Source organism: Globicephala melas, chromosome 3, assembly GCF_963455315.2.
Source record: "Globicephala melas chromosome 3, mGloMel1.2, whole genome shotgun sequence".
Classification (NCBI taxonomy): domain Eukaryota; kingdom Metazoa; phylum Chordata; class Mammalia; order Artiodactyla; family Delphinidae; genus Globicephala; species Globicephala melas.
The window spans coordinates 153910533-153932056 of NC_083316.1; the positions used below are offsets into that span (position 1 = coordinate 153910533).

Consider the following 21524-nt stretch of genomic DNA (forward strand, 5'->3'; position numbering starts at 1 on the left):
AATGATACAAATGAACTTATTTACAAAACAGAAACAGACTCACAGACTTAGAGAACAAACTTATGGTTGGGGGGGGAGGGTGGCGGGAAGAGAGAGTTAGGAAGTCTGGGATTGACATGTACACACTGCTATATTTAAAATGGATAACCAACAAGGACTTACTGTACAGCACACTGAACTCTGCTCAATATTATGTAACAACCTAAATGGGAAAGAATTTGAAAAGGATAGATACATGTATATGTATAACTGAATCACTTTGCTGTACACCTGAAACTAACACAACACTGTTAAACAACTATACTCCAATATAAAATGAAAAGTTAAATAAATAAATAAATAAATAATGGAGACCCAGAGCAAGAGCTCTGGTGAGGCCCTGTTTGGTATTATTAAGACTTTTCTTGTTCCCCAGTCCAAAGTAATGGTTCTGTATCTGGGCCTTCAGTGGCTTCACATAGAGGCTTAGCCATTATTCCAAATCCTGGAATCCAAATTCTGCAAAATCCTGCCATGCCCAAGAGTGTACGAAGATGTTTCTTTGTCTCTGGGGCACTTTGGCTCAATATAGTTTGTTTTCTATCTGGAGATAACTGTCTACTTCCAGGGTTTATAATATATCCCAGATATTTAAATTGTTGCTTTGAGATTTGTGCCTTTTTGTGGGAGACCCTGCAGCCCTGGGCCCCAAGGAAATTAAGGACTTCAACGGTATTCCGATCTGAGGCCTCCATGGTAGGGCTACATATTAATATATCATCCACATACTGTAGAACAGATCCTTTTAGTCCTTTTAGAACAGCTCCCTTAGTTCTTTTCTTAGGGCCTGGGAGAACAAGTGTGGGCTGTCCCGAAACCCCTGAGGCAACACTGTCCAGGTATACTGTTGCATTTGGCCCAATTGGGGGTTAGTCCACTTGAAGGCCAACAGATACTGTGATGAGGAATGAACTGGGATGAAAAAAAAGACATCCTTGAGGTCAAGCACAGTAAACGAATTTGCATCCCCCAGAACCTGGACTAATATAAGGATTGGCCACGGGGGATGTATAGGGACCACTGCATCATTTACTGCTCTAAGGCCTTGTACCATTCATTATTCCTCAATTAACTTAACAACTGGCAGAATAGGGGCATTGCATGGAGACTAACAGGGCACTAAGAGGCCATGGTTTAAGAATTTATCTATGAGGGGTTGCAAACTCTTTTTTGCTTCCAACTTTATGGGGTAATGTCTCTTGTTAGGATAAGCGACTTCTGGCTTAAGGCTAATTTTTACAGGTTTGGCATTTATAGCCTTCCCGGAGATTCCTTTGTCTCAAAGGAAACTGCAGGGTTTACTGTGTGTAGAATATGGCTGGGAATAAGCCGTTGTTCTTCCAGCTGATTTGTCTTAGCCAGAGTCAAGAAAAGGGGCTGCTCGGGGTCCCCTAATTATAACATGGCTCCAAGTGAGCCCAGAAGGTCTCTCCCCAGTAGTGGGGTAGGACACTCAGGCACAACTAAAAAGCCATGTGAGATCAAACACTATTCAGATTGGCAAGTGAGAGGCCCAGTTAAGTAATGGGTATAAGGCTTTCCATCGACACCGATCACTGTACAGCTTTCAGAGAAGAGAGGCCCAGTGTGAGAGATCAGGACAGAGTAAGTGGTTCCTGTATCAGTTAAAAAAATGGATTTTCTTACCTGCCACATCAAAGACCACCCAGGGCTCCTTGATGGAGATGGACATCTCACATGGGGGGAACCACCAGAATCCCTGGGCTGCCTCAGTCACGTAGCATGGCCACCTCAGGAGCGGGAGTCCCCCATCCCTTTGGGAATAGGGAAGGTCCCACTTCCTATGACCTGTTCATTTGCAGACTGGACATGGACCAGGGGACTCTTTCTGATATCTGTGGGCCCAGTGGCCAGTTGACTTGCATTTGAAGCATTCCCCCTTGCTAGTTTTACCTCCAGATGAATGGTTAGACTTCCTTGGCTCCCTTGGGTTGTCCTGAGGTTGCAAGGCATGGCTGACAGCAACGGCCATCAGTTTAGTATGAGCACTAGCCTGCCTGTTTTCACATTGGTTCTCTCTTCCTCTTCAGCTTGATCTCGATTATTAAATACCCCAAAGGCCAGCTCTAGGAGTTGGGGCATAGGGGTTTGTGGGCATAATATTAGTGGCAGACTGGCTGATAAAATGTTGTCCCAGCAGGGATTGACACACAGGAGTGGAGGGATCAATGTTAGTTAATTTTCTAAAAACCTTCATACCCGAAAGAGGACTGGATTTTCTTTTTCTTCTTGGGTCACTCCTTTAAACTTTTCATAGTTAACTGGCTTTTTTTTTAAAAATAAATTTATTTATTATTTATTTTTGGCTGCACTGGGCCTTCACTGATGCGCGCAGCCCCTCTCCAGTTGTGGCGAGCAGGGGCCCCTCCTCGTTGTGGTGCGCTGGCCTCTTATTGCGGTGGTTTCTCCCGTTGCGGAGCACGGGCTCTAGGTGCTCGGGCTTCAGTAGTTGTGCCTCGCTGGCTCCAGAGCGCAGGCCCAGCAGCCGTGACGCACGGGCCCAGCTGCTCTGCGGCATGTGGGATCTTCCGGGACCAGGGCTCGAACCCATGTCCCCTGCATTGGCAGGCGGATTCTTAACCACTGCACCACAAGGGAAGCCCAGTTAACTGGCTTTTTGATACACTTTCTCATCCCTTCTAATACACATTGGATGATGTGGTTCCTGGCTTCTGTTCCCTCTGGGGAATTATATTCCCAACAGGGCTCCTGGCTTAGAAGAGGATCCACCCATGATGAGTAAGTAACCTGCAACTGAGAAAGCATTCCTAGAAATGAAGTCCGGCATCCCAGAGACATTTACCAGGAGGCTTTTGTCAGAAGGGGGTCAGAGTGTCCTCCAAATTCCCTTCTTACCTAATGGGATTTTGAGCATCCTCTACTCTCCCATTACCTAACCCGATGTTTCTGGTCAACCCAGTCCCTTGCACAAGGGGTGGGGGGGGGGTGGGCAGGACATTTGTTTCAGTGCACTGCCAGGACTCTCCTTGAGGGGATCTGTTATCTATAAAGCTTATGCCTTATAATACGTTTCCTTATGCGAGGGTGTATTCCTCAAGATTGAGCGTCTACAAAGTTTATAGTGAGGGCTTCTCAGCAGCAGCCAGTCCAAAAGGCTGTCTGTAGCAGTGTATGGGCTGCCAAGGCCTGAAGTGAAGGGGGTCCTAGAGGTGCAAAAAAGGAACTCCTGGAGGAATTGAAGTTGGGCGCAGTAGAAAAAGCCACAGGGGTCAGGACCTCAGGGTCTAGAGGTGGGAGTATTCCCATAGGGGATTTTTGGACATAGAGTAAGGTGAGAGACCAGACAGCAGAAGAACCGAAAACCCTCTCCCCTATCTGCTTGGCAGCTATGATAAAATTGGGAAGAGCCTGATGATTCCATCTGACACAGGCAACAGTAAGTCTGGACAGTGTTTCCCGTGTAATTTAACATACCAATGAACCCAGTTAGCTTAGGATCTGTCTTTGGGATGCTCCCAGGGCCCTTTGAAGTACCCCAAAGTTAGCTGGAGGTCAAAAGAACTTTAATTAGAATTTGGTATTTGGGAAGTTTGTCAAAAATTTCAAAAAGTTTTTTTTTGGCTATGCTGCACAGCTTGTGGGATCTTACTTCCCCAACCAGGGATTGAACCCGTGCCCCCTGCAGTGGAAGCATGGAGCCCTAACCACTGGACAATCAAGGAATTCCCTCAAAAAGCTTTAAAACACCTGGTCAGATAGGATCATAGGTCATTGTGAAACAATATTTATTCCTTGAGCTAAGGTGAAAAAAGGATTTCAAAAGTAAATACAGGGGCTTATTTCACCATTGGTGGCGCAGTGGTTGAGAATCCTCCTGCCAATGCAGGGGACACGGGTTCGAGCCCTGGTCCGGGAAGATCCCACATGCCGCGGAGCAACTAAGCCTGTGCACCACAACTACTGAGCCTGGGATCTAGAGCCCACGAGCCACAACTACTGAGCCCATGCACCTAGAGACCGTGCTCCGCAACAAAAGAAGCCACCGCAATGAGAAGCCTGCACACAGCAACGAAGAGTAGCCCCTCGCTCACCACAACTAGAGATAACCTGTGTGCAGCAATGAAGACCCAACACAGCCAAAAATAAGTAAATAAATAAATGTATTTTTTTTAAAAAGTAAATACAGACCACTTAAAGGCACTGAAACTCACACAATCTTTTATCAAAAGCAGCATTCCAGGAAAACTGTTCTCTTATGAGAGAAAGAAAATAAATCCAGCCCTGCATCAGCCTACTCTTAATAAAATCCATTTACCTAGTCAAATTTAATCCAACCTTAGAAAATCTTGACCATACACAAAACTCTTTTCCCAATGTTCCTTTTCCACAAACCTTTTGCAACTTCCTGTAGTCATATTATTTTGTCCCTTATTCTTTTCCCATTCAGAAACAACCAGCTCTAGGACAAAATCACCCTTTTCTTTCTTTTTTTTTTTTTCCCGGTACGCAGGCCTCTCACTGCTGTGGCCTTTCCAGTTGCGGAGCACAGGCTCCAGACGCGCAGGTTCAGTGGCCATGGCTCACGGGCCTAGCCGCTCCGTGGCATGTGGGATCCTCCCGGACCGGGGCACGAACCCGTGTCCCCTGCATCGGCAGGCGGACTCTCAACCACTGCGCCACCAGGGAAGCCCTCTTTTAACAAAATATATTTCCACTCCTCATACCTTCTTTTACTGAAAACGCACATCCTACTTTCCTCAAGCAACCATGAACTGTCTTTACATTAGCATTCCCTGATTGGAATATTCCATAACCTCTAGAAACATGCAACTTCCCAAAGCACTATTTCTTTGCTCAGTGGGGTATGTGGTACAAGACATGTGTTTCATAAAGCCAAACATCTTTAGTTTCCCCCTCATAAAAAGACAAAAGTTGTAAAGTCGTAAATTTAGATCTGTTTAGCAATTAATGTGCCAATATTTCATCTTATTTGAAATGGCCTAGATACTCAATGAATTCCTATCATTTAACTTAATATTGCTTCAAGTTACCAAAATGTGGAGAGACTATTTTAGATGGATATTTCCAAAACATAATTATTCCTATAGAGTTTACCAAAAAGCTCTTACCTCAGTAACATTTACTTAAAAATGTAATCACATCAGGTTATTTTCCCTGTTGACAGATTATATAACAGAAACAATATGCATTTATTGACTTCCAGTAACCCTAGGAACAATGAAAATATTATATTATTCTTAATGTTGATGACTCTAAAGACAGGTCTGTATTAAGCCCACAACCTTAAACTAGCTCTAATACCAGATATTAATTTAATATTGAATATTTCCCAGATCACATGAAGGTGGAATGTATTCTGGCGAGTTTTATATTTCTGAGAATGTATATACATGCTCAGTTTCCTTTAAGCCAATTAAATACAGCTCATTTACAAGTTAATGTTTACATAAAGAGAAACAGAACCAGAGATCTCATAGTTTTCCCACTTGAATTTAAAAAGGTCTCTTTTTTTTCCTCAGTCTGGGGGACTACAGATGGATCAGATAGTTCCTAGAGCCCAGGCAGAACAGTTACATTGCAAAGGCAGAGGAGAGAAATGCAAGCTCCTCTCTTTTTTATTCTTTTTAAAATCCCACTAAGTAACCCAAGGCTGGAGTCTCAGGCAATGTGAGCTGTGTTTGTATTTCAAGGCTTAAGTGCTCCACAGGGCCCACAATTTCAGCAGAGACTTGCAGGAGCGGTTGGACAGACAAAACTACATAAGACAAAGATCCTTTTACTCGACATGTACCACCGACAAAAACTTGACACAAACAAGAACTTTTCAGGATAAAGGGGATGGGAGTGCAGGTGTAAGGATCAAGGGAGAGGTGAAGGGAGGAGAGAAAGACTAAAAAAAAAGAGACAGCAGGAAAATAAAGGTGAGAATACTGGGACAATAGAACTTCCAGCCACTACATGATATGAGGTTTGAATTCTATCACTGTCATAAATCTCCCATCAGGGAGAGCCCACTGGACCAAGGTCTGCATGGTGTGAGGCGAGCCTCTCCCACCTCTGCTTGTCACCCATTGACGGCCAGAGGGAGCATGGTCTCACGTGCTGAGAGGAGTGATACTGTAGCTGCCCAATGTCCACTCTCTCCAAAGGATAAGACAGAGGAGTAGGAAAAGACAGAGAAAGAAGTAGAGAGATATAAGCAGAGGGAAAGGGACAAACGGGAGGGGGAAAGCATTGCATGAATGAGGGTACTGAGGCCCCTAGGGGCCAGAAAGGCAGACTTACCAAATGTGGTGACGAGGTGAGGTTCAGGCGATCTCTTGTCACCCACGGGGAAGCTGCTTTCAGTGGTCCCAGAGGTGACCAGATCCTCTCCCGTGAAGAGGGAGAGGTCCCATGTTGGGTGCCAGAAATCTGTTACTGGTCAGGGTTCTTGGCCTTCCTTAATCAATGGAAATTGATAAGAGGCCAGACAAGAAATTTGGGCAAGGCTTTACTGGGGGCCCTGCTGCAGCAGGGGGGCAGTGAAAACAAGTAACAGGTTCCCTTGCTCGCTCCCGGGTGGGGCTCGCTGGTCCCTTACATGGGGTGAGGTTAGGGGTGTGTCTGGGGGTTGGGCAGGAGGGGTGGCTTAGGTGGTCTGCCCACCCCTTTGATGGTGCACAGGGGGCATGTGCGGTACCCTGTTTTTGCTCCCGGCTCTTCAGAAGTGGCAGTCAGGTTTTTGGTCTTTTTCTATCTTGCTGTTCATAATTTGCCCCAACTGCCCATGCACACAGTACTTTTTAGTCCCTTGTAGTTTCTTCGTATTTTGTTGCTGGAGATGTTTGTCCAGGAGCAAGCATTGCAGCAAAGGGTTCCAGGTCCCAGGTCCCAGCTTGTCTCACCTTTATTTGCCTAGACTTCTCAGACCTGGCGAAGGGACCTGAGGGGCCTCAAGTTAATGTGATTGAAGTCCAGATCTGGGTTTCGAGAGTTCACAACGAAAATGTTACTGAGAAGGGGCTGGGGGACCCCCTCACATGGCCTCCACCACAGAATACGCGAACTCGCGAAGGCCCCAGCTTTGACCTACCTGAGGCCGGTGCCCAGGGCCGTGAAGTCCGGGACGCATGAGCCCACGTGGGGGCCGCTGTCCGGAGACAGGAGGGCGGGATCCCGGGCGTTGGTCCCCCACCCCGCCCCCTCGTGGTGCTGGTGGCAGCAGCGGATGATGCGGCCCCTTTAAATCCCGGCCGCCCCGCCCTTCGCAGCCGACTCCGCGGCGGCCCGGGATCCAGGCCGGGCCGCGGCTCTCACCGCCCAGCCTAGCCCAGCCTGGCCCGGCCCAAGCGCCGAGCCTAGGAGGTCCACTCCCTGCGCCCCAGAGGAGCCGTCAGCGCGGTGCCCGGCCCAGTCCCCAGCCCGGCAGGCCCGCCCGCATCCCTGCCCGGCCCCGGGCTCCCAGCCCCTCCCCGCCCCGGGGCCGGGGCCCCTGCAGCCTCCAGGTCCCCACGCCCCGGCCCCGGCCCCCCCGGGCCATGCGGCCTCGGCCCCGCCGGCGCCCACCGCGCACCTGAGGAGATGAGGCTCCGCAATGGCGCCTTCCTGACGCTGCTGCTCTTCTGCCTGTGCGCCTTCCTCTCGCTCTCCTGGTACGCGGCGCTCAGCGGCCAGAAAGGTGAGCCCCTCCCCCGCCGTCGCCCGCCTCGCGCCCCCTCCCACACCTGGGCGCCGGCGGCCGGAGCGGGGTCCGGGCAGCTGCCGCGGAAAGCGGCCGGAAGCCGACGCGGGCGCCCCTTCCCCGCCCGGGCGGTGCGAGAGGACGCCCCTCCCATCCTCGCTCCCACTTGTTTGCTGCTGGAATAACGAAATTCTCCTCTGGCCTGGGCTGGGCCGCGCCGGTGAGCGGGAGTCGGGTGCCCCGTGCGCGCTCAGGACCGGCCTTCGTGAGTACAGTTCTGCCCGTGTTAGGGCGGGTCGCTCCCTCTGGTGAGCTGGGGACCTCAGAGTTCTCAGAGAGGGACAGGGACACAAGGTCACAGAGGTGGCTGTGCCAGAGGGTCCCCAGGGTACCGCTCCAGGCACCTGGGTACACCGATCCTGAGACACGAGTGAGGAGGCAGCCAGACATCCAGGCAGTACCATCACTTCACACCACCTCTCCACCCCAGCCCACTGTGGGTGCGGCTCCCTGGGGCCTCCACAGCCCTCCTCCAGGACATCTGGCCCCAGGACTCCTCCACAGGGATGTGGGTGCTGCGGAATGCTTCCTGTGGCTACTGGCCCGGGGGGATGCATGGAGGGCCTCATGAGCGCCCCACCCAGTCCTGGCTACCGGTTAACTCTCACCTGAAGTTTGGTTAAGCTGGCCAGTCCACCGTCATGGCCCCTCTGCATCTGGCCAGCACACTTAGGACTGAGGGGGCAGGCCCCAGCACTGGCTGGAGTTGCTCTGTGTTGGTTGGGATGGCTGGGGCTGAGTGGGGCCTTGGCTGAGGGTTGAAGGCTGAGGAGGCGCTCGCAGGCCCTTGTCTACCCAACCTTTAGCACAGGAGGCACCGGGAAAAGCTGCTTCCTTCCTGCCGTCTGGCTTTCCTGCAGGAGGCCTAAGCAGGATCAGGCTGAGGCCAACTGACCCTCTGCCTCCCTCCCACCTCCTGCTTCCCTGTTCCCCAACAGAGGCTGCGGGAGAAGCTGGAGCCTTTCTGACCCTCCAAGTCCCAGTGTCCCCGCCTGGCTCCTGCCCGCCTGGCTCCTGCCCGCCCAGCTCAGCCCAGCCCTGTTTGGGTGAAGGCCTGGGCTGCCCTAAGGGCTCCAGAGCGCCTGAGGGGAGACCCTCTAGGACTTGGTACATGGAGGGCATGGCTGGGGCGGAGTTCTCCGTAGGTGGGGTGTGTCACCTGGGGGAGGGCATTTTGGACCCTTGAGAGAGTGGCCATGTAAGCAGCCTGGCATGGAGGCCAAGGTGGGGCCATATCTGATGGGCTGGGGCACACTTGTTCAGCTGTGAGTGGAGCGATGACCCCTTGCACCTTGTCCTGGGCTAGGCCGCAGTTCCTGTGTGCCTCCTATGGCAGCCACTGGCCCTCAGCCAGGTGTCAGGAACTGCAGCACCAGCCCCTCCCACCAGGACACCTTCTCTGTGAGTCTGGCTGGCCACAGTGTCCAGGAGTGAGGGGGATACCCATGGCTCCATTTAGAGCCTACTCTCCCTAAGCGGGGCATCGAGGAGGGCCTGTGGAGCAGGAGAGCACCCCTACTCAAAGAAATGTGGGGCTCAGATGCAGGGGTCCTTGTCCCTTGGGTGTGGCAGTCCAGAAGCCTGTGTGACATGTGACAAGAGGGTCACCTGGGCCTTCCCCATCAAGGGCTGTTACTGTTTTGGGAGTCCCAGTAGGGTCTGGTCTTTGGAAGCTTGAAGAGAAGACTGAGTCTGGGCTCTTATATGAACCTTTCTCATTCTTACATTCAGATGACTGCATTAAGCCCATGGGGAAACCAGACTAAGTCTGAGGCCAGACTGGACCTTGGCTTCCAGCTTGCAGTGAGTAGGAGGCTCAGGAGAGGGCTGGCCCAGGCACTGATGCTTAGAGGAAAGGCAGAGGAAGCCATATCTGTAGGGAAGGGAAGAGGTGGGCAAGAAGCCAGAGAGGAAGGGAAAGCAGGAACAGGTGGCATCCTGGAAGCCAAGGGCCAGGAAGGACACATAGGCCTTAGCAAGACGGACCCTAGATACGGGGTTTCAGGCCCACTTTCATATCCAGCCTTGACCAAATCTATGCAGCAGCTCCACTAATGCTCAAACTGTAGCCCTCAGCCAAGCACCTGCTGAAGGTCTCCAGGGAAAACAGCAAACCCTCCAGGGGGGTGGCCTCAGCCACACAGCCCTCCCCAATGTCTAGGCTGTCCCCTCTCTTGGATTTCAGCAATGATGGATGCCTGTCTTGACCACTGGGAGGGTGGGTGCAAGCCCTGGAGAGGAGGTGAACACCTGCACCCTCTCCATGCCCCTGCCCTACTGCAGGACTTTTTTTAAAAAATATTTATTTATTTATTTGGCTGCTCCAGGTCTTAGTTGCTCCCGCGGGATCTTCGTTGCCACCCGCGGGATCTTCGTTGCCACATGTGTGATCTTCCTTGCCATGTGCAGGATCTTTTAGTTGAGACTTGTGAAGTCTTAGTTGCGGCATATGGGATCTAGTTCCCTGACCAGGGATTGAACCTGGGCCCCCTACATTGGGAGCTCAGAGTCTTAGCCACTGGACCGCAAGGGAAGTCCCCTCACCGCAGGTTAACAGCAGACCTTTGCTGGGCCTGGAACCACCCTGTGCCCCTCTGAGCCTGTTTCCCCTTCCCTAAGTACAGAGCACAAGGTCTGTGCCCCAGCCTGGCTCTTGAATCTGTTTCTTTAACAAAGAGAGAACCAAAGGGAAGACTGTGGTATCATGGGCTTCAGGTATCCTGATTACTCTGCCTTCTGGTGGAGGAAGGGGCGGGAAAGCCTCCAGTAGTGTGACCACAGCTGCCCCCAGGACTTGGGCAGAAGAAGGCTCCTAGGAAGGGAGGCCAGGGTAGGGAGCAGGCTGTGCCCAGGCCTTGGTGGTCAGGGTGACTCAGGTCAGCAGGGCCCACCGCTGCCACTGGCCTGTCCCCCTGGGGCAGGCTAAGGTTGGACAGAGCTCAGCCTACTTAAAGATCAGAGAAGGCCATGGGTTTGCGGGGGGGGCGGGGGGGGGACGACAGGGGCAGCAACAGCAGTCAGAGGGGGATGAGATCTCCTTACTCTCCCTCCACTTCACAGAGGTCCCCACTGCAGGGAGCTGCCTTGGGTGTAGCCAGTAGCACAAGGGCTGCCCCTGCAAGACTCAGCAGCTCCACAGCACTGGGGTGGCATTGGGGAGGGCATCAGGGACAATAGGTGGGTGGGTAGGGACCCAGGCAGGAGGGAGGCCACCTGCCTGTGTAGGCAGCTCTGAACTCCCTCCTGCTGGGCCTCAGCACCTCCAGTCCCTCCTCCCTACTGGCAGCTGGGCAGGTGAGTGCTGGGGGTGGCCAGCTCCCTGTTCAAGGGGTCAGGTTTCCAGGGTAACCTGGCCTCAGAACCCAGAGCAGAGCCTCAAAGATCTGGTAACCTGACTCCTGACTCCCTCCCCCAGCAGGGCTGTCCCTGAGCACAGAAGCTTGAAGTGGCCTGGCCTTTGGCCCCATGGGCAGGGTGTGGGAAGGGAGATCGGGCAAGCTGCTAACTCTGGAGTGCCTCATCAAGGATCTGCTTGGCTCCCCTGCCCCTCCCCCCACAGCCTCTCCGTCCTGCGTAGGGGCTACCCCTCCCTCTTCCCCAGGACTTAGCACTTCAGCCTCTGCCCCAGCTGCAGAGAGGGGGTGTCCTGAGATGACCGAACTTTGCCTTGGTCATGACCTTTGGTATACCCGACTGTGGGGAGGTGACACCATCCCAGGGCATTCTAGTGGCTGTGACCACCCCTTCTCAAGGGATCAAGGAACATAAGAGCTGCCTGAGGGTGAGAGGGGAGATCTGGAAGGCAACTAGGCCTTGAAGGCTACATGGGTTTTCATCAGGCCCAGAAGAGAAAAGGGGATTCCAGTCAGAAGAGACAGCATGTGTGAAAGCATAGACATCAGACAAGGAAAAGGAGGTGTGTGTGATGGCAAATAAAGAGGGCAAAAGCCGATTAGAAAAGGCCTTGAGAGTGCACAGCCTGGCAGGACCTGGCTGCCTCAGCAGCAGATAACGACGACGTTGTTGATGTTATTTGTCTCATTCTTGCTCGCTGGGCCCTGCCAGACCAGTGGAGCCAGGTGCTTGGCACCCTGGAGATCCCTCTCCACTGTCACATAGCAGCCCTACCTCTGTGCTGCTTCTGGCCCATGTGCACCCCTAGTGCCTGCACATGGTGCCCAGTTGGAGGTTCTGACACAGGCCCCCCTGGGGTGGCATGGTCTAGGCCTAGGACACATCTCCAGAGAAGCAGGCCTCAGCGCACTTAGAGCTCTTGTCCCCTTTCTGCTGCTGACTTGCTGAGGGACCCCTGACTAGTTTCTCAACTTCATTTGCTCCTCTGAGCATTGGGGGCTGTAACTGCAACAGTCCCCACCCACCCACCCCCGCTGGACTGTGTGAGATTGCAAATCCAGAGCTGGTGCCTAGTGTAGAATGACAACCATGAGGACAGTGACAAATGTGTGCATTGGGCTCAGTACTACTTGCAGGATATGGGGGAGAGTCAAGGGAGGTTTTCTGTCCCCATGGGGCCTTGGGGATGGGGCTGCCTGTGATCTCTGTGAACGGGGATGGGAAGCAAAGTGCAGAGGCTGAAAGAAGGAACAGGGCAAGGTTGGCCTCAATGCCAAGGGCTCCTTGCGGAAGGTCTGGGTCCTTGTGCCCTGGGTGGGACCTTGGGTGCTCTACTTCCTGGAAGGAGGAGATGCTGCAAGGAGAAGCAAGAGGGGGCTTTGGGAGGAGAGGGGAGGGGATGGAGAGGATTCAGTCTGAGCCTTTTCAGCCTCAGCTTAGGTTTGTCTCACCTGGGGCTGGAAGTGGTCCTGTAGCCCTCCCACTTCAGATGTCTCCTCAATGCAGAAAATAAAGGGAGAGCACTGGAGAGGGCTAATTCCCCCAGTGGAGGCTTTTCTTCCCCAAGTGTGAGTGTCACTGTGACTTCAGAGTGACCCTTATGTAACCCCATGTGGCTCACATGTGGCAGGCATATGAACAGATGTGTAGGCTAACACTCAAGGAGCAGTACCTCAGCTGTATGCTGCCCCCTGGTGACAGCCTGTGTACCACCCACAGGCGATGTGGTGGACGTGTACCAGCGGGAGTTTCTGGCGCTGCGTGACCGGTTGCATGCAGCTGAGCAGGAGAGCCTCAAGCGCTCCAAGGAGCTCAACCTGGTGCTGGACGAGATCAAGAGGGCCGTGTCGGAGAGACAAGCGCTGCGAGACGGAGACAGCAATCGCACCTGGGGCCGCCTAACCGGTGAGCACAGGAGCGGGAAGTGGCAGGGGATGCGAGGCTGATGGCAGACCGCATTGTCTGACCTGTCCCTTCCTGACCCACCCAGAGGATCCACGCCTGAAGCCGTGGAACGTCTCGCACAAGCACGTGCTGCACCTACCCACTGTCTTCCACCACCTGCCACACCTGCTAGCCAAGGAAAGCAGCCTGCAGCCCGCTGTGCGCGTGGGCCAGGGCCGCACCGGAGGTAGGGGCGGGGCCCGGGAGTGGCGGGTGGTGGGACGACCCCCACGCAGTGCCCAGTACCAACCCTCCGCGTCCCTGCAGTGTCAGTGGTGATGGGCATCCCCAGCGTGCGGCGCGAGGTGCACTCGTACCTGACTGACACGCTGCACTCGCTCATCTCAGAGCTAAGCCCACAGGAGAAAGAGGACTCGGTCATCGTGGTGCTGATCGCTGAGGCAAGTGGGCTGGGGCACGGGTCGAGGGGACATTCAGAGGAGGACACACGGCACAAAATAACAAGGAGAATGAAAACAGCAACATTTCGGAGGAAAAAACTCTCAGAAGTTCAATCATCAGTTTCACTCACAAACTTAACAAGATAAAAAGTTAAAAGGAAAGACATTTTAGCGCCCCCTCGTGGAGATGCCAGTTATAGTCTGTCCCACCCCTTGGACCGAGGTATCTAAAAGGGCTTTTTCTGAGGCACCTGTGACCCCCAGGCCCAGCCTTACTTAGCCTTCGGGATGGTGGGCTCACTCCCTCCATGTGGGAGAGAAGGCTGTGTCCTTCCCTCAGCGCTTTCTTCCAGGCCATTTGGGCTGGCAGCCTGGCTCATGGAGGGCACTTGGTCTCCCCACAGACTGACCCACAGTATACCTCGCTGGTGACGGAGAATATCAAGGCCTTGTGAGTACAGACAGCCCGACAAGGCTGGTGGAGGGAGGACCCTTTGCGGGGTGTTGGGCAGACAGGTGCCGGCTGTGCCCCCCCCCCCAGCAAGATGCGCCATCCCTCTGTGGGAAAGGGTGCTTCCCCTCTTGATGAAAGGGGGTGGGCATGTAGAGATGACCCAACCCCTCTGGAGCCTCAGTGCCTCAGTAGGATGGGTGTGGTGTCAGGGGATGTCTGCCTGGTGGGCCTTAAGAAAAGGACGGGGTCTAGCTAGCTCAGCTCTGTCCCTGCTCCAGTCCCTGGAGGCTGCACACTCACTGGGCCTTCCTGTCCCCCAGGTTCCCTACAGAGATCCATTCTGGGCTCCTAGAGGTCATCTCCCCTTCTCCCCACTTCTACCCTGACTTCTCCCGCCTCCGAGAGTCCTTTGGGGACCCCAAGGAGAGAGTCAGGTACTAGCACTACCCACCTCCCTGTGCCCCCAGCACCTGCCCACCTGTGCTAAGAACCTAGTCTGTGGGTGTATGAGTCCTGGGCACTTCCCTGCAGTGCCTCCATTGTTCCATTGGAGGACCCCTGCATGGGGGGGTGGGGGTCTCCTACCCACTCAGTGGCCTCTGTGGTAGCCACATTGGAGGTGGAGGGGGTCTGAGCTCTTGAGGCCCCTGCCCCTGGCCCACAGGTGGAGGACCAAACAGAACCTTGATTACTGCTTCCTCATGATGTATGCGCAGTCCAAAGGCATTTACTACGTGCAGGTGAGCACTGAGACCCTGCTCTGTCCCTTTCCCCCCTGGACCCCGGATGGGCCTGGGTGGCAAGCCCTGCCCTGCCCCTGTGCCCATCCTGAGTCCCGGCCCCCTTCTACCTACCCACCACTGTGCAGCTGGAGGATGACATCATAGCCAAGCCCAACTACCTGAGCACCATGAAGAACTTCGCACTCCAGCAGCCCTCGGAGGACTGGATGATCCTGGAGTTCTCCCAGCTGGGCTTCATTGGTGTGCCACCCCCCTCCCTGCCCCGCTGACCTAACCAAAATATCTCCATCCAGCCCACTTCTGCCTCTGTCATCATCTCTCAGTCCCACGCCCTGTTCTGAGCCCTAGTACCATGCAGTGTCGTGCTCTGAGCCTTTGCCTGGAGTGCCCACTGCAGCCCCACCTGGCCTGTTCCTGCCTGCCCTCTGCATCGGGATGTTTGGGCTCACCATCCCGTCTGCTCTCTTGTTACCTGCGCCTGCCTGCAGCCAGCCAGAAGTTTTGCTGTGGGACCCTTCCCAGAGTCCCCCACAGGGACTAAGAGGAAGTAGGGCAGGGCAGAGCTGCCTACTCAGCACCCCTTTCCCTCCAATCCCACCCCCAGGGAAGATGTTCAAGTCACTGGACTTGAGCATCATTGTGGAGTTCATCCTCATGTTCTACCGGGACAAGCCCATCGACTGGCTCCTGGACCATATTCTGTGGGTGAAGGTCTGCAATCCTGAGAAGGATGCGGTGAGCAGAGCCTGCACAGAGGCGGGAGGGGGCGGTGGAGCAAGCAGCCTACAGTAGGGACTGTGTCGGTGACCATGCACCTGACAGGAGGAGACTGTGCTGCTGGCTGGAGGAGTTTCTGTCTTCAGAGGAAGAGTTGAGTTGAGCCCTAGCGTGTGTCACCCTCCCTCCACAGAAGCACTGTGACCGGCAGAAGGCCAACCTGCGGATCCGCTTTAAGCCATCCCTCTTCCAGCACGTGGGCACTCACTCCTCACTGGCGGGCAAGATCCAGAAACTGAAGGTGGGCAGTGCCACACTCAAGCCTAGTTGAGTACAGCAGAGCCTGGGCTGAGGTTGGACAAGGAGGTAGCAGGGCAAGTCCAGGGCCCACCCTAACACCATTGTCCCTCCTCCACTGTAGGACAAGGACTTTGGGAAGCAGGCACTGCGGAAGGAGCATGTGAACCCGCCAGCGGAAGTGAGCACGAGCCTCAAGACATACCAGCACTTCACCCTGGAGAAGGCCTACCTGCGCGAGGATTTCTTCTGGGCCTTCACGCCCGCTGCAGGGGACTTCATCCGCTTCCGCTTCTTCCAGCCACTGCGACTGGAGCGGTCAGTGCCAGCGCCCACAGGTCCACCTTGGGGGAGGGGCAGGGTGGCTACCAGGGTAGAGGCCTCACCACAAATTTCTGAACCTGCAGATTTCCCTCTGTGACCCTCCCCTGCAAATTACTTAACCCTATTAAGTTTTCTTATCTGAAAAGTGGGGCTCAGAACAGTAGTCACTTTGTAAAGACTTAAGTCCAGCAGTGCCCACAGGAGCTCAGTGACATTGCCCATCACCATTGTCCTTACAAGTAAGGCCCTGGTTGCCTTGCAAGTCCAACGGCTGCCCCGGGTGGTGCCCAGCCTCACCCAGTACCTCAGGGCCCACCTACTGCACTCCTAGCCCAGGCCTGGCCTTTCTCTGCTGGGTAGTGTGCCTGGGCAGTGCCCCACCCCTGCAGCAGCTCACAGGCCTGTCTGGCCACAGGTTCTTCTTCCGAAGTGGGAACATTGAGCACCCAGAGGACAAGCTCTTCAACACATCTGTGGAGGTGCTGCCCTTTGATGTGAGTGTAGTAGCAGGTGGGTGTGCACTGAGGCCTGCCCCTTCCACAGCCACTGGCTTCAGCCCCTTGATTTTGTCCCCAGAACCTCCAGTCAGACAAGGAGGCCCTGCAGGAGGGCCGTTCAGCCACTCTCCAGTACCCTCGGAGCTCTGATGGCTACCTCCAGATCGGTGAGTGAGGGGCAGTCAAGTGGAGGTGAGGGGAGAGCCAGGAGTCTTGGGACAACCTCTCATTGCTGCACTCCCCCAGGCTCTTTCTACAAGGGTGTGGCACAGGGAGAAGTGGACCCAGCCTTTGGCCCCCTGGAAGCACTGCGCCTCTCCATCCAGACAGACTCGCCGGTGTGGGTCATTCTGAGTGAGGTGATATAGGGCAGGGCTGGGTACAGGGAATGGGGAGCTGTACCAAATAGCTAGACCAGGGCTGCTCTCTGAGACCCCAGCTGACACTGAGCCCTGCTCTTCCAGATCTTCCTGAAAAAGGCTGACTAAGCCAAGGGCTTCTGAGGGTGCGTTTTGGCTGGCCCTGAAGCCCACGAGACCTGGGATGTCGTCGCCGCTGCCCCCGGAGGGCCAGGCGCGGCCACCCCAGTCTGAGGGGTTCTGCCTGGCACCCCACTCCATTGGCCTGGGGTGGCCGCTGGCCCGGAGGCCCCAGGAACTGGTGCTGCCCCGCCCGCCGGCCGCGGGGAAGAGGCAGGAGGCCCCCACACTGTGCCTGAGGCCGGTCCGCGCCGCCCGGAACCGTTCGCATCCTGGCCCCCTTGAGCCAGACCTTTATAGAAGAGCCTTTTCCTGGGCGCCCACTGTCTCCGCGCGAACACTGGAATGCATATACTACTTTATGTGCTGTGTTTTTTATTCTTGGATACATTTGATTTTTTTCACGTTAAGTCCACATATACTTCTATAAGAGCGCTCCTTGTAATAAAGGGTTAATGAAGTGTGTGCCTGCTCCGAGCTCACAGCCTGGCGCCTAGCCGCCCAGCGATACCACCCGGCGACCCCGCCCTCCGCGCAGTTCCGCAGGACCTCGCTCGCATTCTCTGGGAGGGTCCCGGCAGCCCGGTGGTAACTCGCTGATGGAGCTGGTGCGGAATCTGGGTCCACGCCCCCAAACCGCCCCCACTTCCGTGATAACCCTCCTCGGAGCGCGCCCCCTAGCGCCCATCATACCTCCCCAAGTGCCTGCAGCCGCCTCTCACCAAAGGCATCCCCCCACCACCTCCTCCCACTCCTTCCTGGGTCTCAGTCCCACCTTTTCCACCGTCTCCAAGGCCCTGCTCCTGTCCCCAGTCTTTGACTCATTTTAGGTCCTCCCATCCATCTCAGGGCCTTTGTTTTTGCCCTGCTTTGAAAGCTCCTCTGCCTGCTCAGCTAAAAGTCACCTTTTTAGGGACTCTTCCCGGCCAGCAGGCCTTCCCCAGATCTGGTCCCCCGAGACACTAGGACGTTTACTGGACAGCGCCTCTTAAAACTACATTGATTAAGTTCATCGTCGTTCTCCGCGGGCCGCAACAGGTTGCCCTGAACACTGCATTGTTCTAGATGCCGGTAACCGAGTACCGACCCAAAAAAAGCCCCTCGTATCGGCTGTGAAGTCCAGGGTATGAGGAATAGGGCGGCTGAGGGTCAGTGGAGAGGCAGGCCTCATAGGAGGGGGACAGGCGTGGAAAGAGCTGACCGCAGGGAGGAGGAGCCGTGGGGTGAGCCCCGGCGGGAAAGGATGTGTGACTAGCAGCGTGGGGGAGCAGGGCGGGAGAGGACCGGACCCAGGGCCCGATCGAGCCCCTGCACGAGAGAGGCCTCTTTCCTTCCGCAACCCGACAGACTGCTGTGGCCTGAAGCTAGGCCCCTCCAAGCTCTACAACCCGCAGGGCGCAACCCACTCCAACCCAGACAGTGCACTCGAGATCACGCTTTAATGAGAGACTGGGATGGGGGCGAGCACCCTCCCCCGTCCTCCAGGAGGCTCCGCCCACCCGGCGTCCTCCGTCTCAGGCCTTCTGCAGCAGTTTCTGGAACTGTCCGAGGAGCGCGGCCGGGAGGAAGTGGGCGAGTAGGCCAAGCGCCGCCAACGCCACGAGAAGCCACAGCGCGTACGCGCTCGCGTACAGCGGGGGCAGCCTGCGGGCAGTGCTCAGCGGGGGCGGGGCGGGGGCGATGGCCCCACCCCAACCCTACGGCCCGCCTCCACCAGGGCCCGCCCACCTGCCCCCAAAAGGGAACCGCCTCCAACCAGTCTCCTGGTCCCGCCCGGCATCCGCTTGCGGCCTCTGCGGTCAAGACCCTGCCCACAAGCCAAGCCACCTTTCCCCAGCCCGGTGGACCTCCCGGGAGCCCCGCCCCGGTTCTCACCTTTGCTGCGCAGATCTCGCGTAGCCCTGAAAGTAGCGGAGGCGCGCGAACAGGTATACCAGGCCACACAGTGCTGCCGCCCCTGGGAAAGGGGAGGGCGGGGTGGGGTGAGCCCGCTGATGCGGGGACCCCCGTGGCTCTAGTGCGTGCGCCCCTGGCCCGCTCTCAGACCTTCGTGAAAGAAGATGCCGGCGACCCAGAGCGTGGCGAGGAACAGCGGGAAATACTCGCTGCAGTTCACTCTGCGGTGGGGGAGGAGCGGCATAAGGGCGCCGGCCTGGGGCCTCCGAGCCTGACCGCCCGGGGCTGCCTAGCTCCCTGCCCCGCGCCCTCCCACCGCGCCTCACTGGGCTCGGTAGATGCGCTGGAACTCCGGCGGGCCGGTGGTGAGCGGCGGAGACACGTGGAAGGCCCTGCGCGCCGAGATCACCTGCAGCGAGAAGTAGGCTGGGGGAGGAGGTGTTGCCGGAGTCAGATCTGGCACCCAGACTCCCAGCCCCGCCTCCAGTCTGGCCGCGCATCTTTTCTTTTCCCAGCTCCACACCCTGCTCGTCACGACTCCCCTTTAAAAGCCCGACCAAGGGAACCGCCAGCCCCTGCTCTTCGAGCTTGCCCTGTGTCCACGACACTCAGTGGGGAGGGCAGGGTGCCGGCCTGGGGCTCTGAGAGGCCCTGTCCAGCCCAGTGAGTGTAAGGGAAGGGATGACACGTCACAGGACACCTGCCCGCAGGACTTTGCTCCTGAATCATTTCACTTGCAAAACACAGGCAAATGTCCAACTCCCACCCTCTAGGCCTGGACTTTGGCCCAGGTCCCTGGAATGGGAGTGCCACCTGAGGGCAGAGTTGGCTGCATCCTTCCAGGTACAGAGGATCACACACCCTGTGGCCAACTGTCCCTGCTCCGCCACCCACAGAGCTCACCAGGAGGGACCTCCCGACCAAGCCTGGGTCGCTGTGCCTCCAAACTGTGGTGTGGGTTCCTGCCTCAGTTTCTCTGTTCAGGCTCTGCCTCAATCTGACAGACACCCTCTCCTCTGCCCCCAGGTGGTTACGGCTGGGACTATTCTAGTCCAACCCCAAGCCACCAGGGCTCTGCCCCTCTCCCTTCCAACATGGGTGGGTACAGAGGGTGGGCTGGCCCTTGAGGGTCTGAGTGCACAGGAGCCCTTCTCTTCGCCTGAGGCCAGGTGCCCACCACACAAACAGTCCCAGTACTGGGTGTCTCCAACTATCTTCCTGCAAGTCCCATGGCCCTGGTGCCCTTGGTGCCAGGCCCTCTGCAGACATATCCCAACCTTAGCGCACTGTGGATACCAAGGGTTGCCTTGCCAGCACAGTGTATGTGAAGAAGGGCTGAGGGCCAAGCTTACTGGTATGGCTGGAGATCAAGTCAGCCTGTCTGCTCAGCCACTCCAGGGCCCCTGCCCCAGGCTGTGTCTTGTCCTAGCCCATACAGTGTGAGGCAATGGTGTCCTCCAAAGCCAGAATATCTATCCCAGGAATGTGTCTCTAGGGCTGGTCTGAGAAGGGCACCAAGCAGGCAACTTTGGGGGCCAAAAAGCAGGTTTCAACCCTGTCTAGCTCCACATGGTTCCAGCATAGAGAGGGTGACTTTGAAGGCAGGCCCAGGGGATGGGGCCCTCCCACTGGGACACCCAGAGAGGGGACCGCTGGGGAGGGCAGGGATCAGCTGGAGTAGGGCTGCATCAAGCCTATGGCTGTCCCACTTCTGTACTCACCATCAGAACACCCATTCATCCTGGCACCCTGCCCCCCTGCTCAGGCCCTAGAGCCCAACATAGCTGGATGCCCCACCTGCTCCCTGAAAGCCCCTGCCCTCTTCCAGGGTTCTTTATGCTGGCTGAGGTGCCACCCTCCAACCCCAAGCCAGGCAGCCCACATGCCTACCTCAGTTGTTCCTCAGGGGCCATTTTCCATTTCGCTGCCCATCCCCTAGGTTGGGTACCTCTCAGCCTTGGTCCCTGCTCAGGGTTTCACAGTTTGCCCTGCAGACACCCCTCCAGGGCTTCCACCTCCCCACTTGGGGAAAATGCAAGCCCCTCAGCCCTCTGGTGGGGGCCAGAAGAGCTTTCATACCAGGAGTCTGGGCTGTCCCTCACCTGGGCCTGGACCCCAGCACCTCCCCAGTGCCTAGAGGGCAGAAGGCAGACTGCAGGGGTCCGAAGCCCACCCACTGCCAGAGCAGAAGCCAGCCCACCTTGCTGCAAGACTCCCAGGAGGGTGACAGAGGCCAGAAGAGCCACTTCGTCCTTCATGGTGGCGGTGGCTCTGTCGGGCCAGGCTGGACTCTGAGACGGCTAGCTGTGGGGCTCTTATCACCCTTGTCTGCTGCTCAGAGGCTGGCCCAGAAGAGGAAGAGTGACGCGCTCTCCCCGCCCCTTCTCAGTGGAGGGGGTTGGGGAAGGGGGCATGACCATTGCCTGAGAGACCTGGGGAGCCTGGTCAGGCTGAGCAAGTGGAAACCAGGGCCAGAGCTTCCCTGGTGGCGCAAGTGTTAAGAATCCGTGAACACAGCCTGCAGGGGGTTAGTGCACCATGGTTAGCTGGGAGGGAGTCCGGGGAAAAGTCTGCACCTGCGGAAGAGGCAAGAGACTTTTTCTTCCCTCTTTGTTTCCTGGTGCGCGAGGAGAGGGGATTAAAAGCGCTGCTT

At 56.0% G+C, this 21524-nt stretch overlaps 2 protein-coding genes and 1 long non-coding RNA gene across 6 annotated transcripts; 1 reads left to right on the top strand and 2 right to left on the bottom strand.

Moving 5' to 3' along the window:
- Positions 1-3317: 3317 nt before the first annotated feature.
- Positions 3318-7830, bottom strand: LOC115846193 (uncharacterized). 2 transcript variants are annotated; one of them, XR_004036811.3, is made up of 3 exons: positions 7598-7830; positions 6328-6967; positions 3318-6183 (listed from the first exon to the last, which is right to left on the bottom strand). It is a non-coding gene; the product is annotated as an uncharacterized lncRNA (long non-coding RNA). The 2 variants fall into 2 exon arrangements; XR_004036812.3 differs by having other exon boundaries at positions 6328-7004.
- MGAT4B (alpha-1,3-mannosyl-glycoprotein 4-beta-N-acetylglucosaminyltransferase B) lies at positions 7302-17436 on the top strand. 2 transcript variants are annotated; one of them, XM_030844694.3, is made up of 15 exons: positions 7304-7702; positions 12839-13024; positions 13110-13250; positions 13331-13464; positions 13869-13915; positions 14239-14352; positions 14583-14658; positions 14787-14901; positions 15266-15396; positions 15572-15679; positions 15800-15993; positions 16415-16493; positions 16576-16663; positions 16743-16855; positions 16961-17436. In XM_030844694.3, the coding sequence occupies exons 1-15, from the start codon at positions 7606-7608 to the stop codon at positions 16982-16984; spliced, it is 1647 nt and encodes a 548-aa protein (XP_030700554.1). In that variant the 5' UTR covers positions 7304-7605; the 3' UTR covers positions 16985-17436. The 2 variants fall into 2 exon arrangements, with proteins under 2 accessions (XP_030700556.1, XP_030700554.1); XM_030844696.3 differs by lacking the exon at positions 14239-14352 and having other exon boundaries at positions 7302-7702.
- A 965-nt stretch (positions 17437-18401) lies between these two features.
- On the bottom strand, positions 18402-21207 carry LTC4S (leukotriene C4 synthase). Of its 2 annotated transcripts, none has more exons than XM_030844698.3 (5): positions 21072-21207; positions 19198-19297; positions 19022-19092; positions 18851-18932; positions 18402-18619 (listed from the first exon to the last, which is right to left on the bottom strand). In XM_030844698.3, the coding sequence occupies exons 1-5, from the start codon at positions 21127-21129 to the stop codon at positions 18490-18492; spliced, it is 441 nt and encodes a 146-aa protein (XP_030700558.1). In that variant the 5' UTR covers positions 21130-21207; the 3' UTR covers positions 18402-18489. The 2 variants fall into 2 exon arrangements, with proteins under 2 accessions (XP_030700558.1, XP_069901204.1); XM_070045103.1 differs by having other exon boundaries at positions 18408-18516.
- Positions 21208-21524: the final 317 nt, after the last annotated feature.

Excerpts from the sequence above, each read along its gene's own strand:
- LTC4S (XM_030844698.3), bottom strand. The coding sequence starts at position 21,129 with ATGAAGGACGAAGTGGCTCTTCTGGCCTCTGTCACCCTCCTGGGAGTC. Across the intron at positions 19,298-21,071 it reads CCTGGGAGTCTTGCAGCAAG|CCTACTTCTCGCTGCAGGTG; the intron begins GTGGGCTGGCTT and ends CTCCTCCCCCAG. Across the intron at positions 18,620-18,850 it reads GCGAGATCTGCGCAGCAAAG|GCTGCCCCCGCTGTACGCGA; the intron begins GTGAGAACCGGG and ends CACTGCCCGCAG.
- MGAT4B (XM_030844694.3), top strand. The coding sequence starts at position 7,606 with ATGAGGCTCCGCAATGGCGCCTTCCTGACGCTGCTGCTCTTCTGCCTG. Across the intron at positions 7,703-12,838 it reads GGCGCTCAGCGGCCAGAAAG|GCGATGTGGTGGACGTGTAC; the intron begins GTGAGCCCCTCC and ends TACCACCCACAG. Across the intron at positions 16,856-16,960 it reads TGTGGGTCATTCTGAGTGAG|ATCTTCCTGAAAAAGGCTGA; the intron begins GTGATATAGGGC and ends CTGCTCTTCCAG.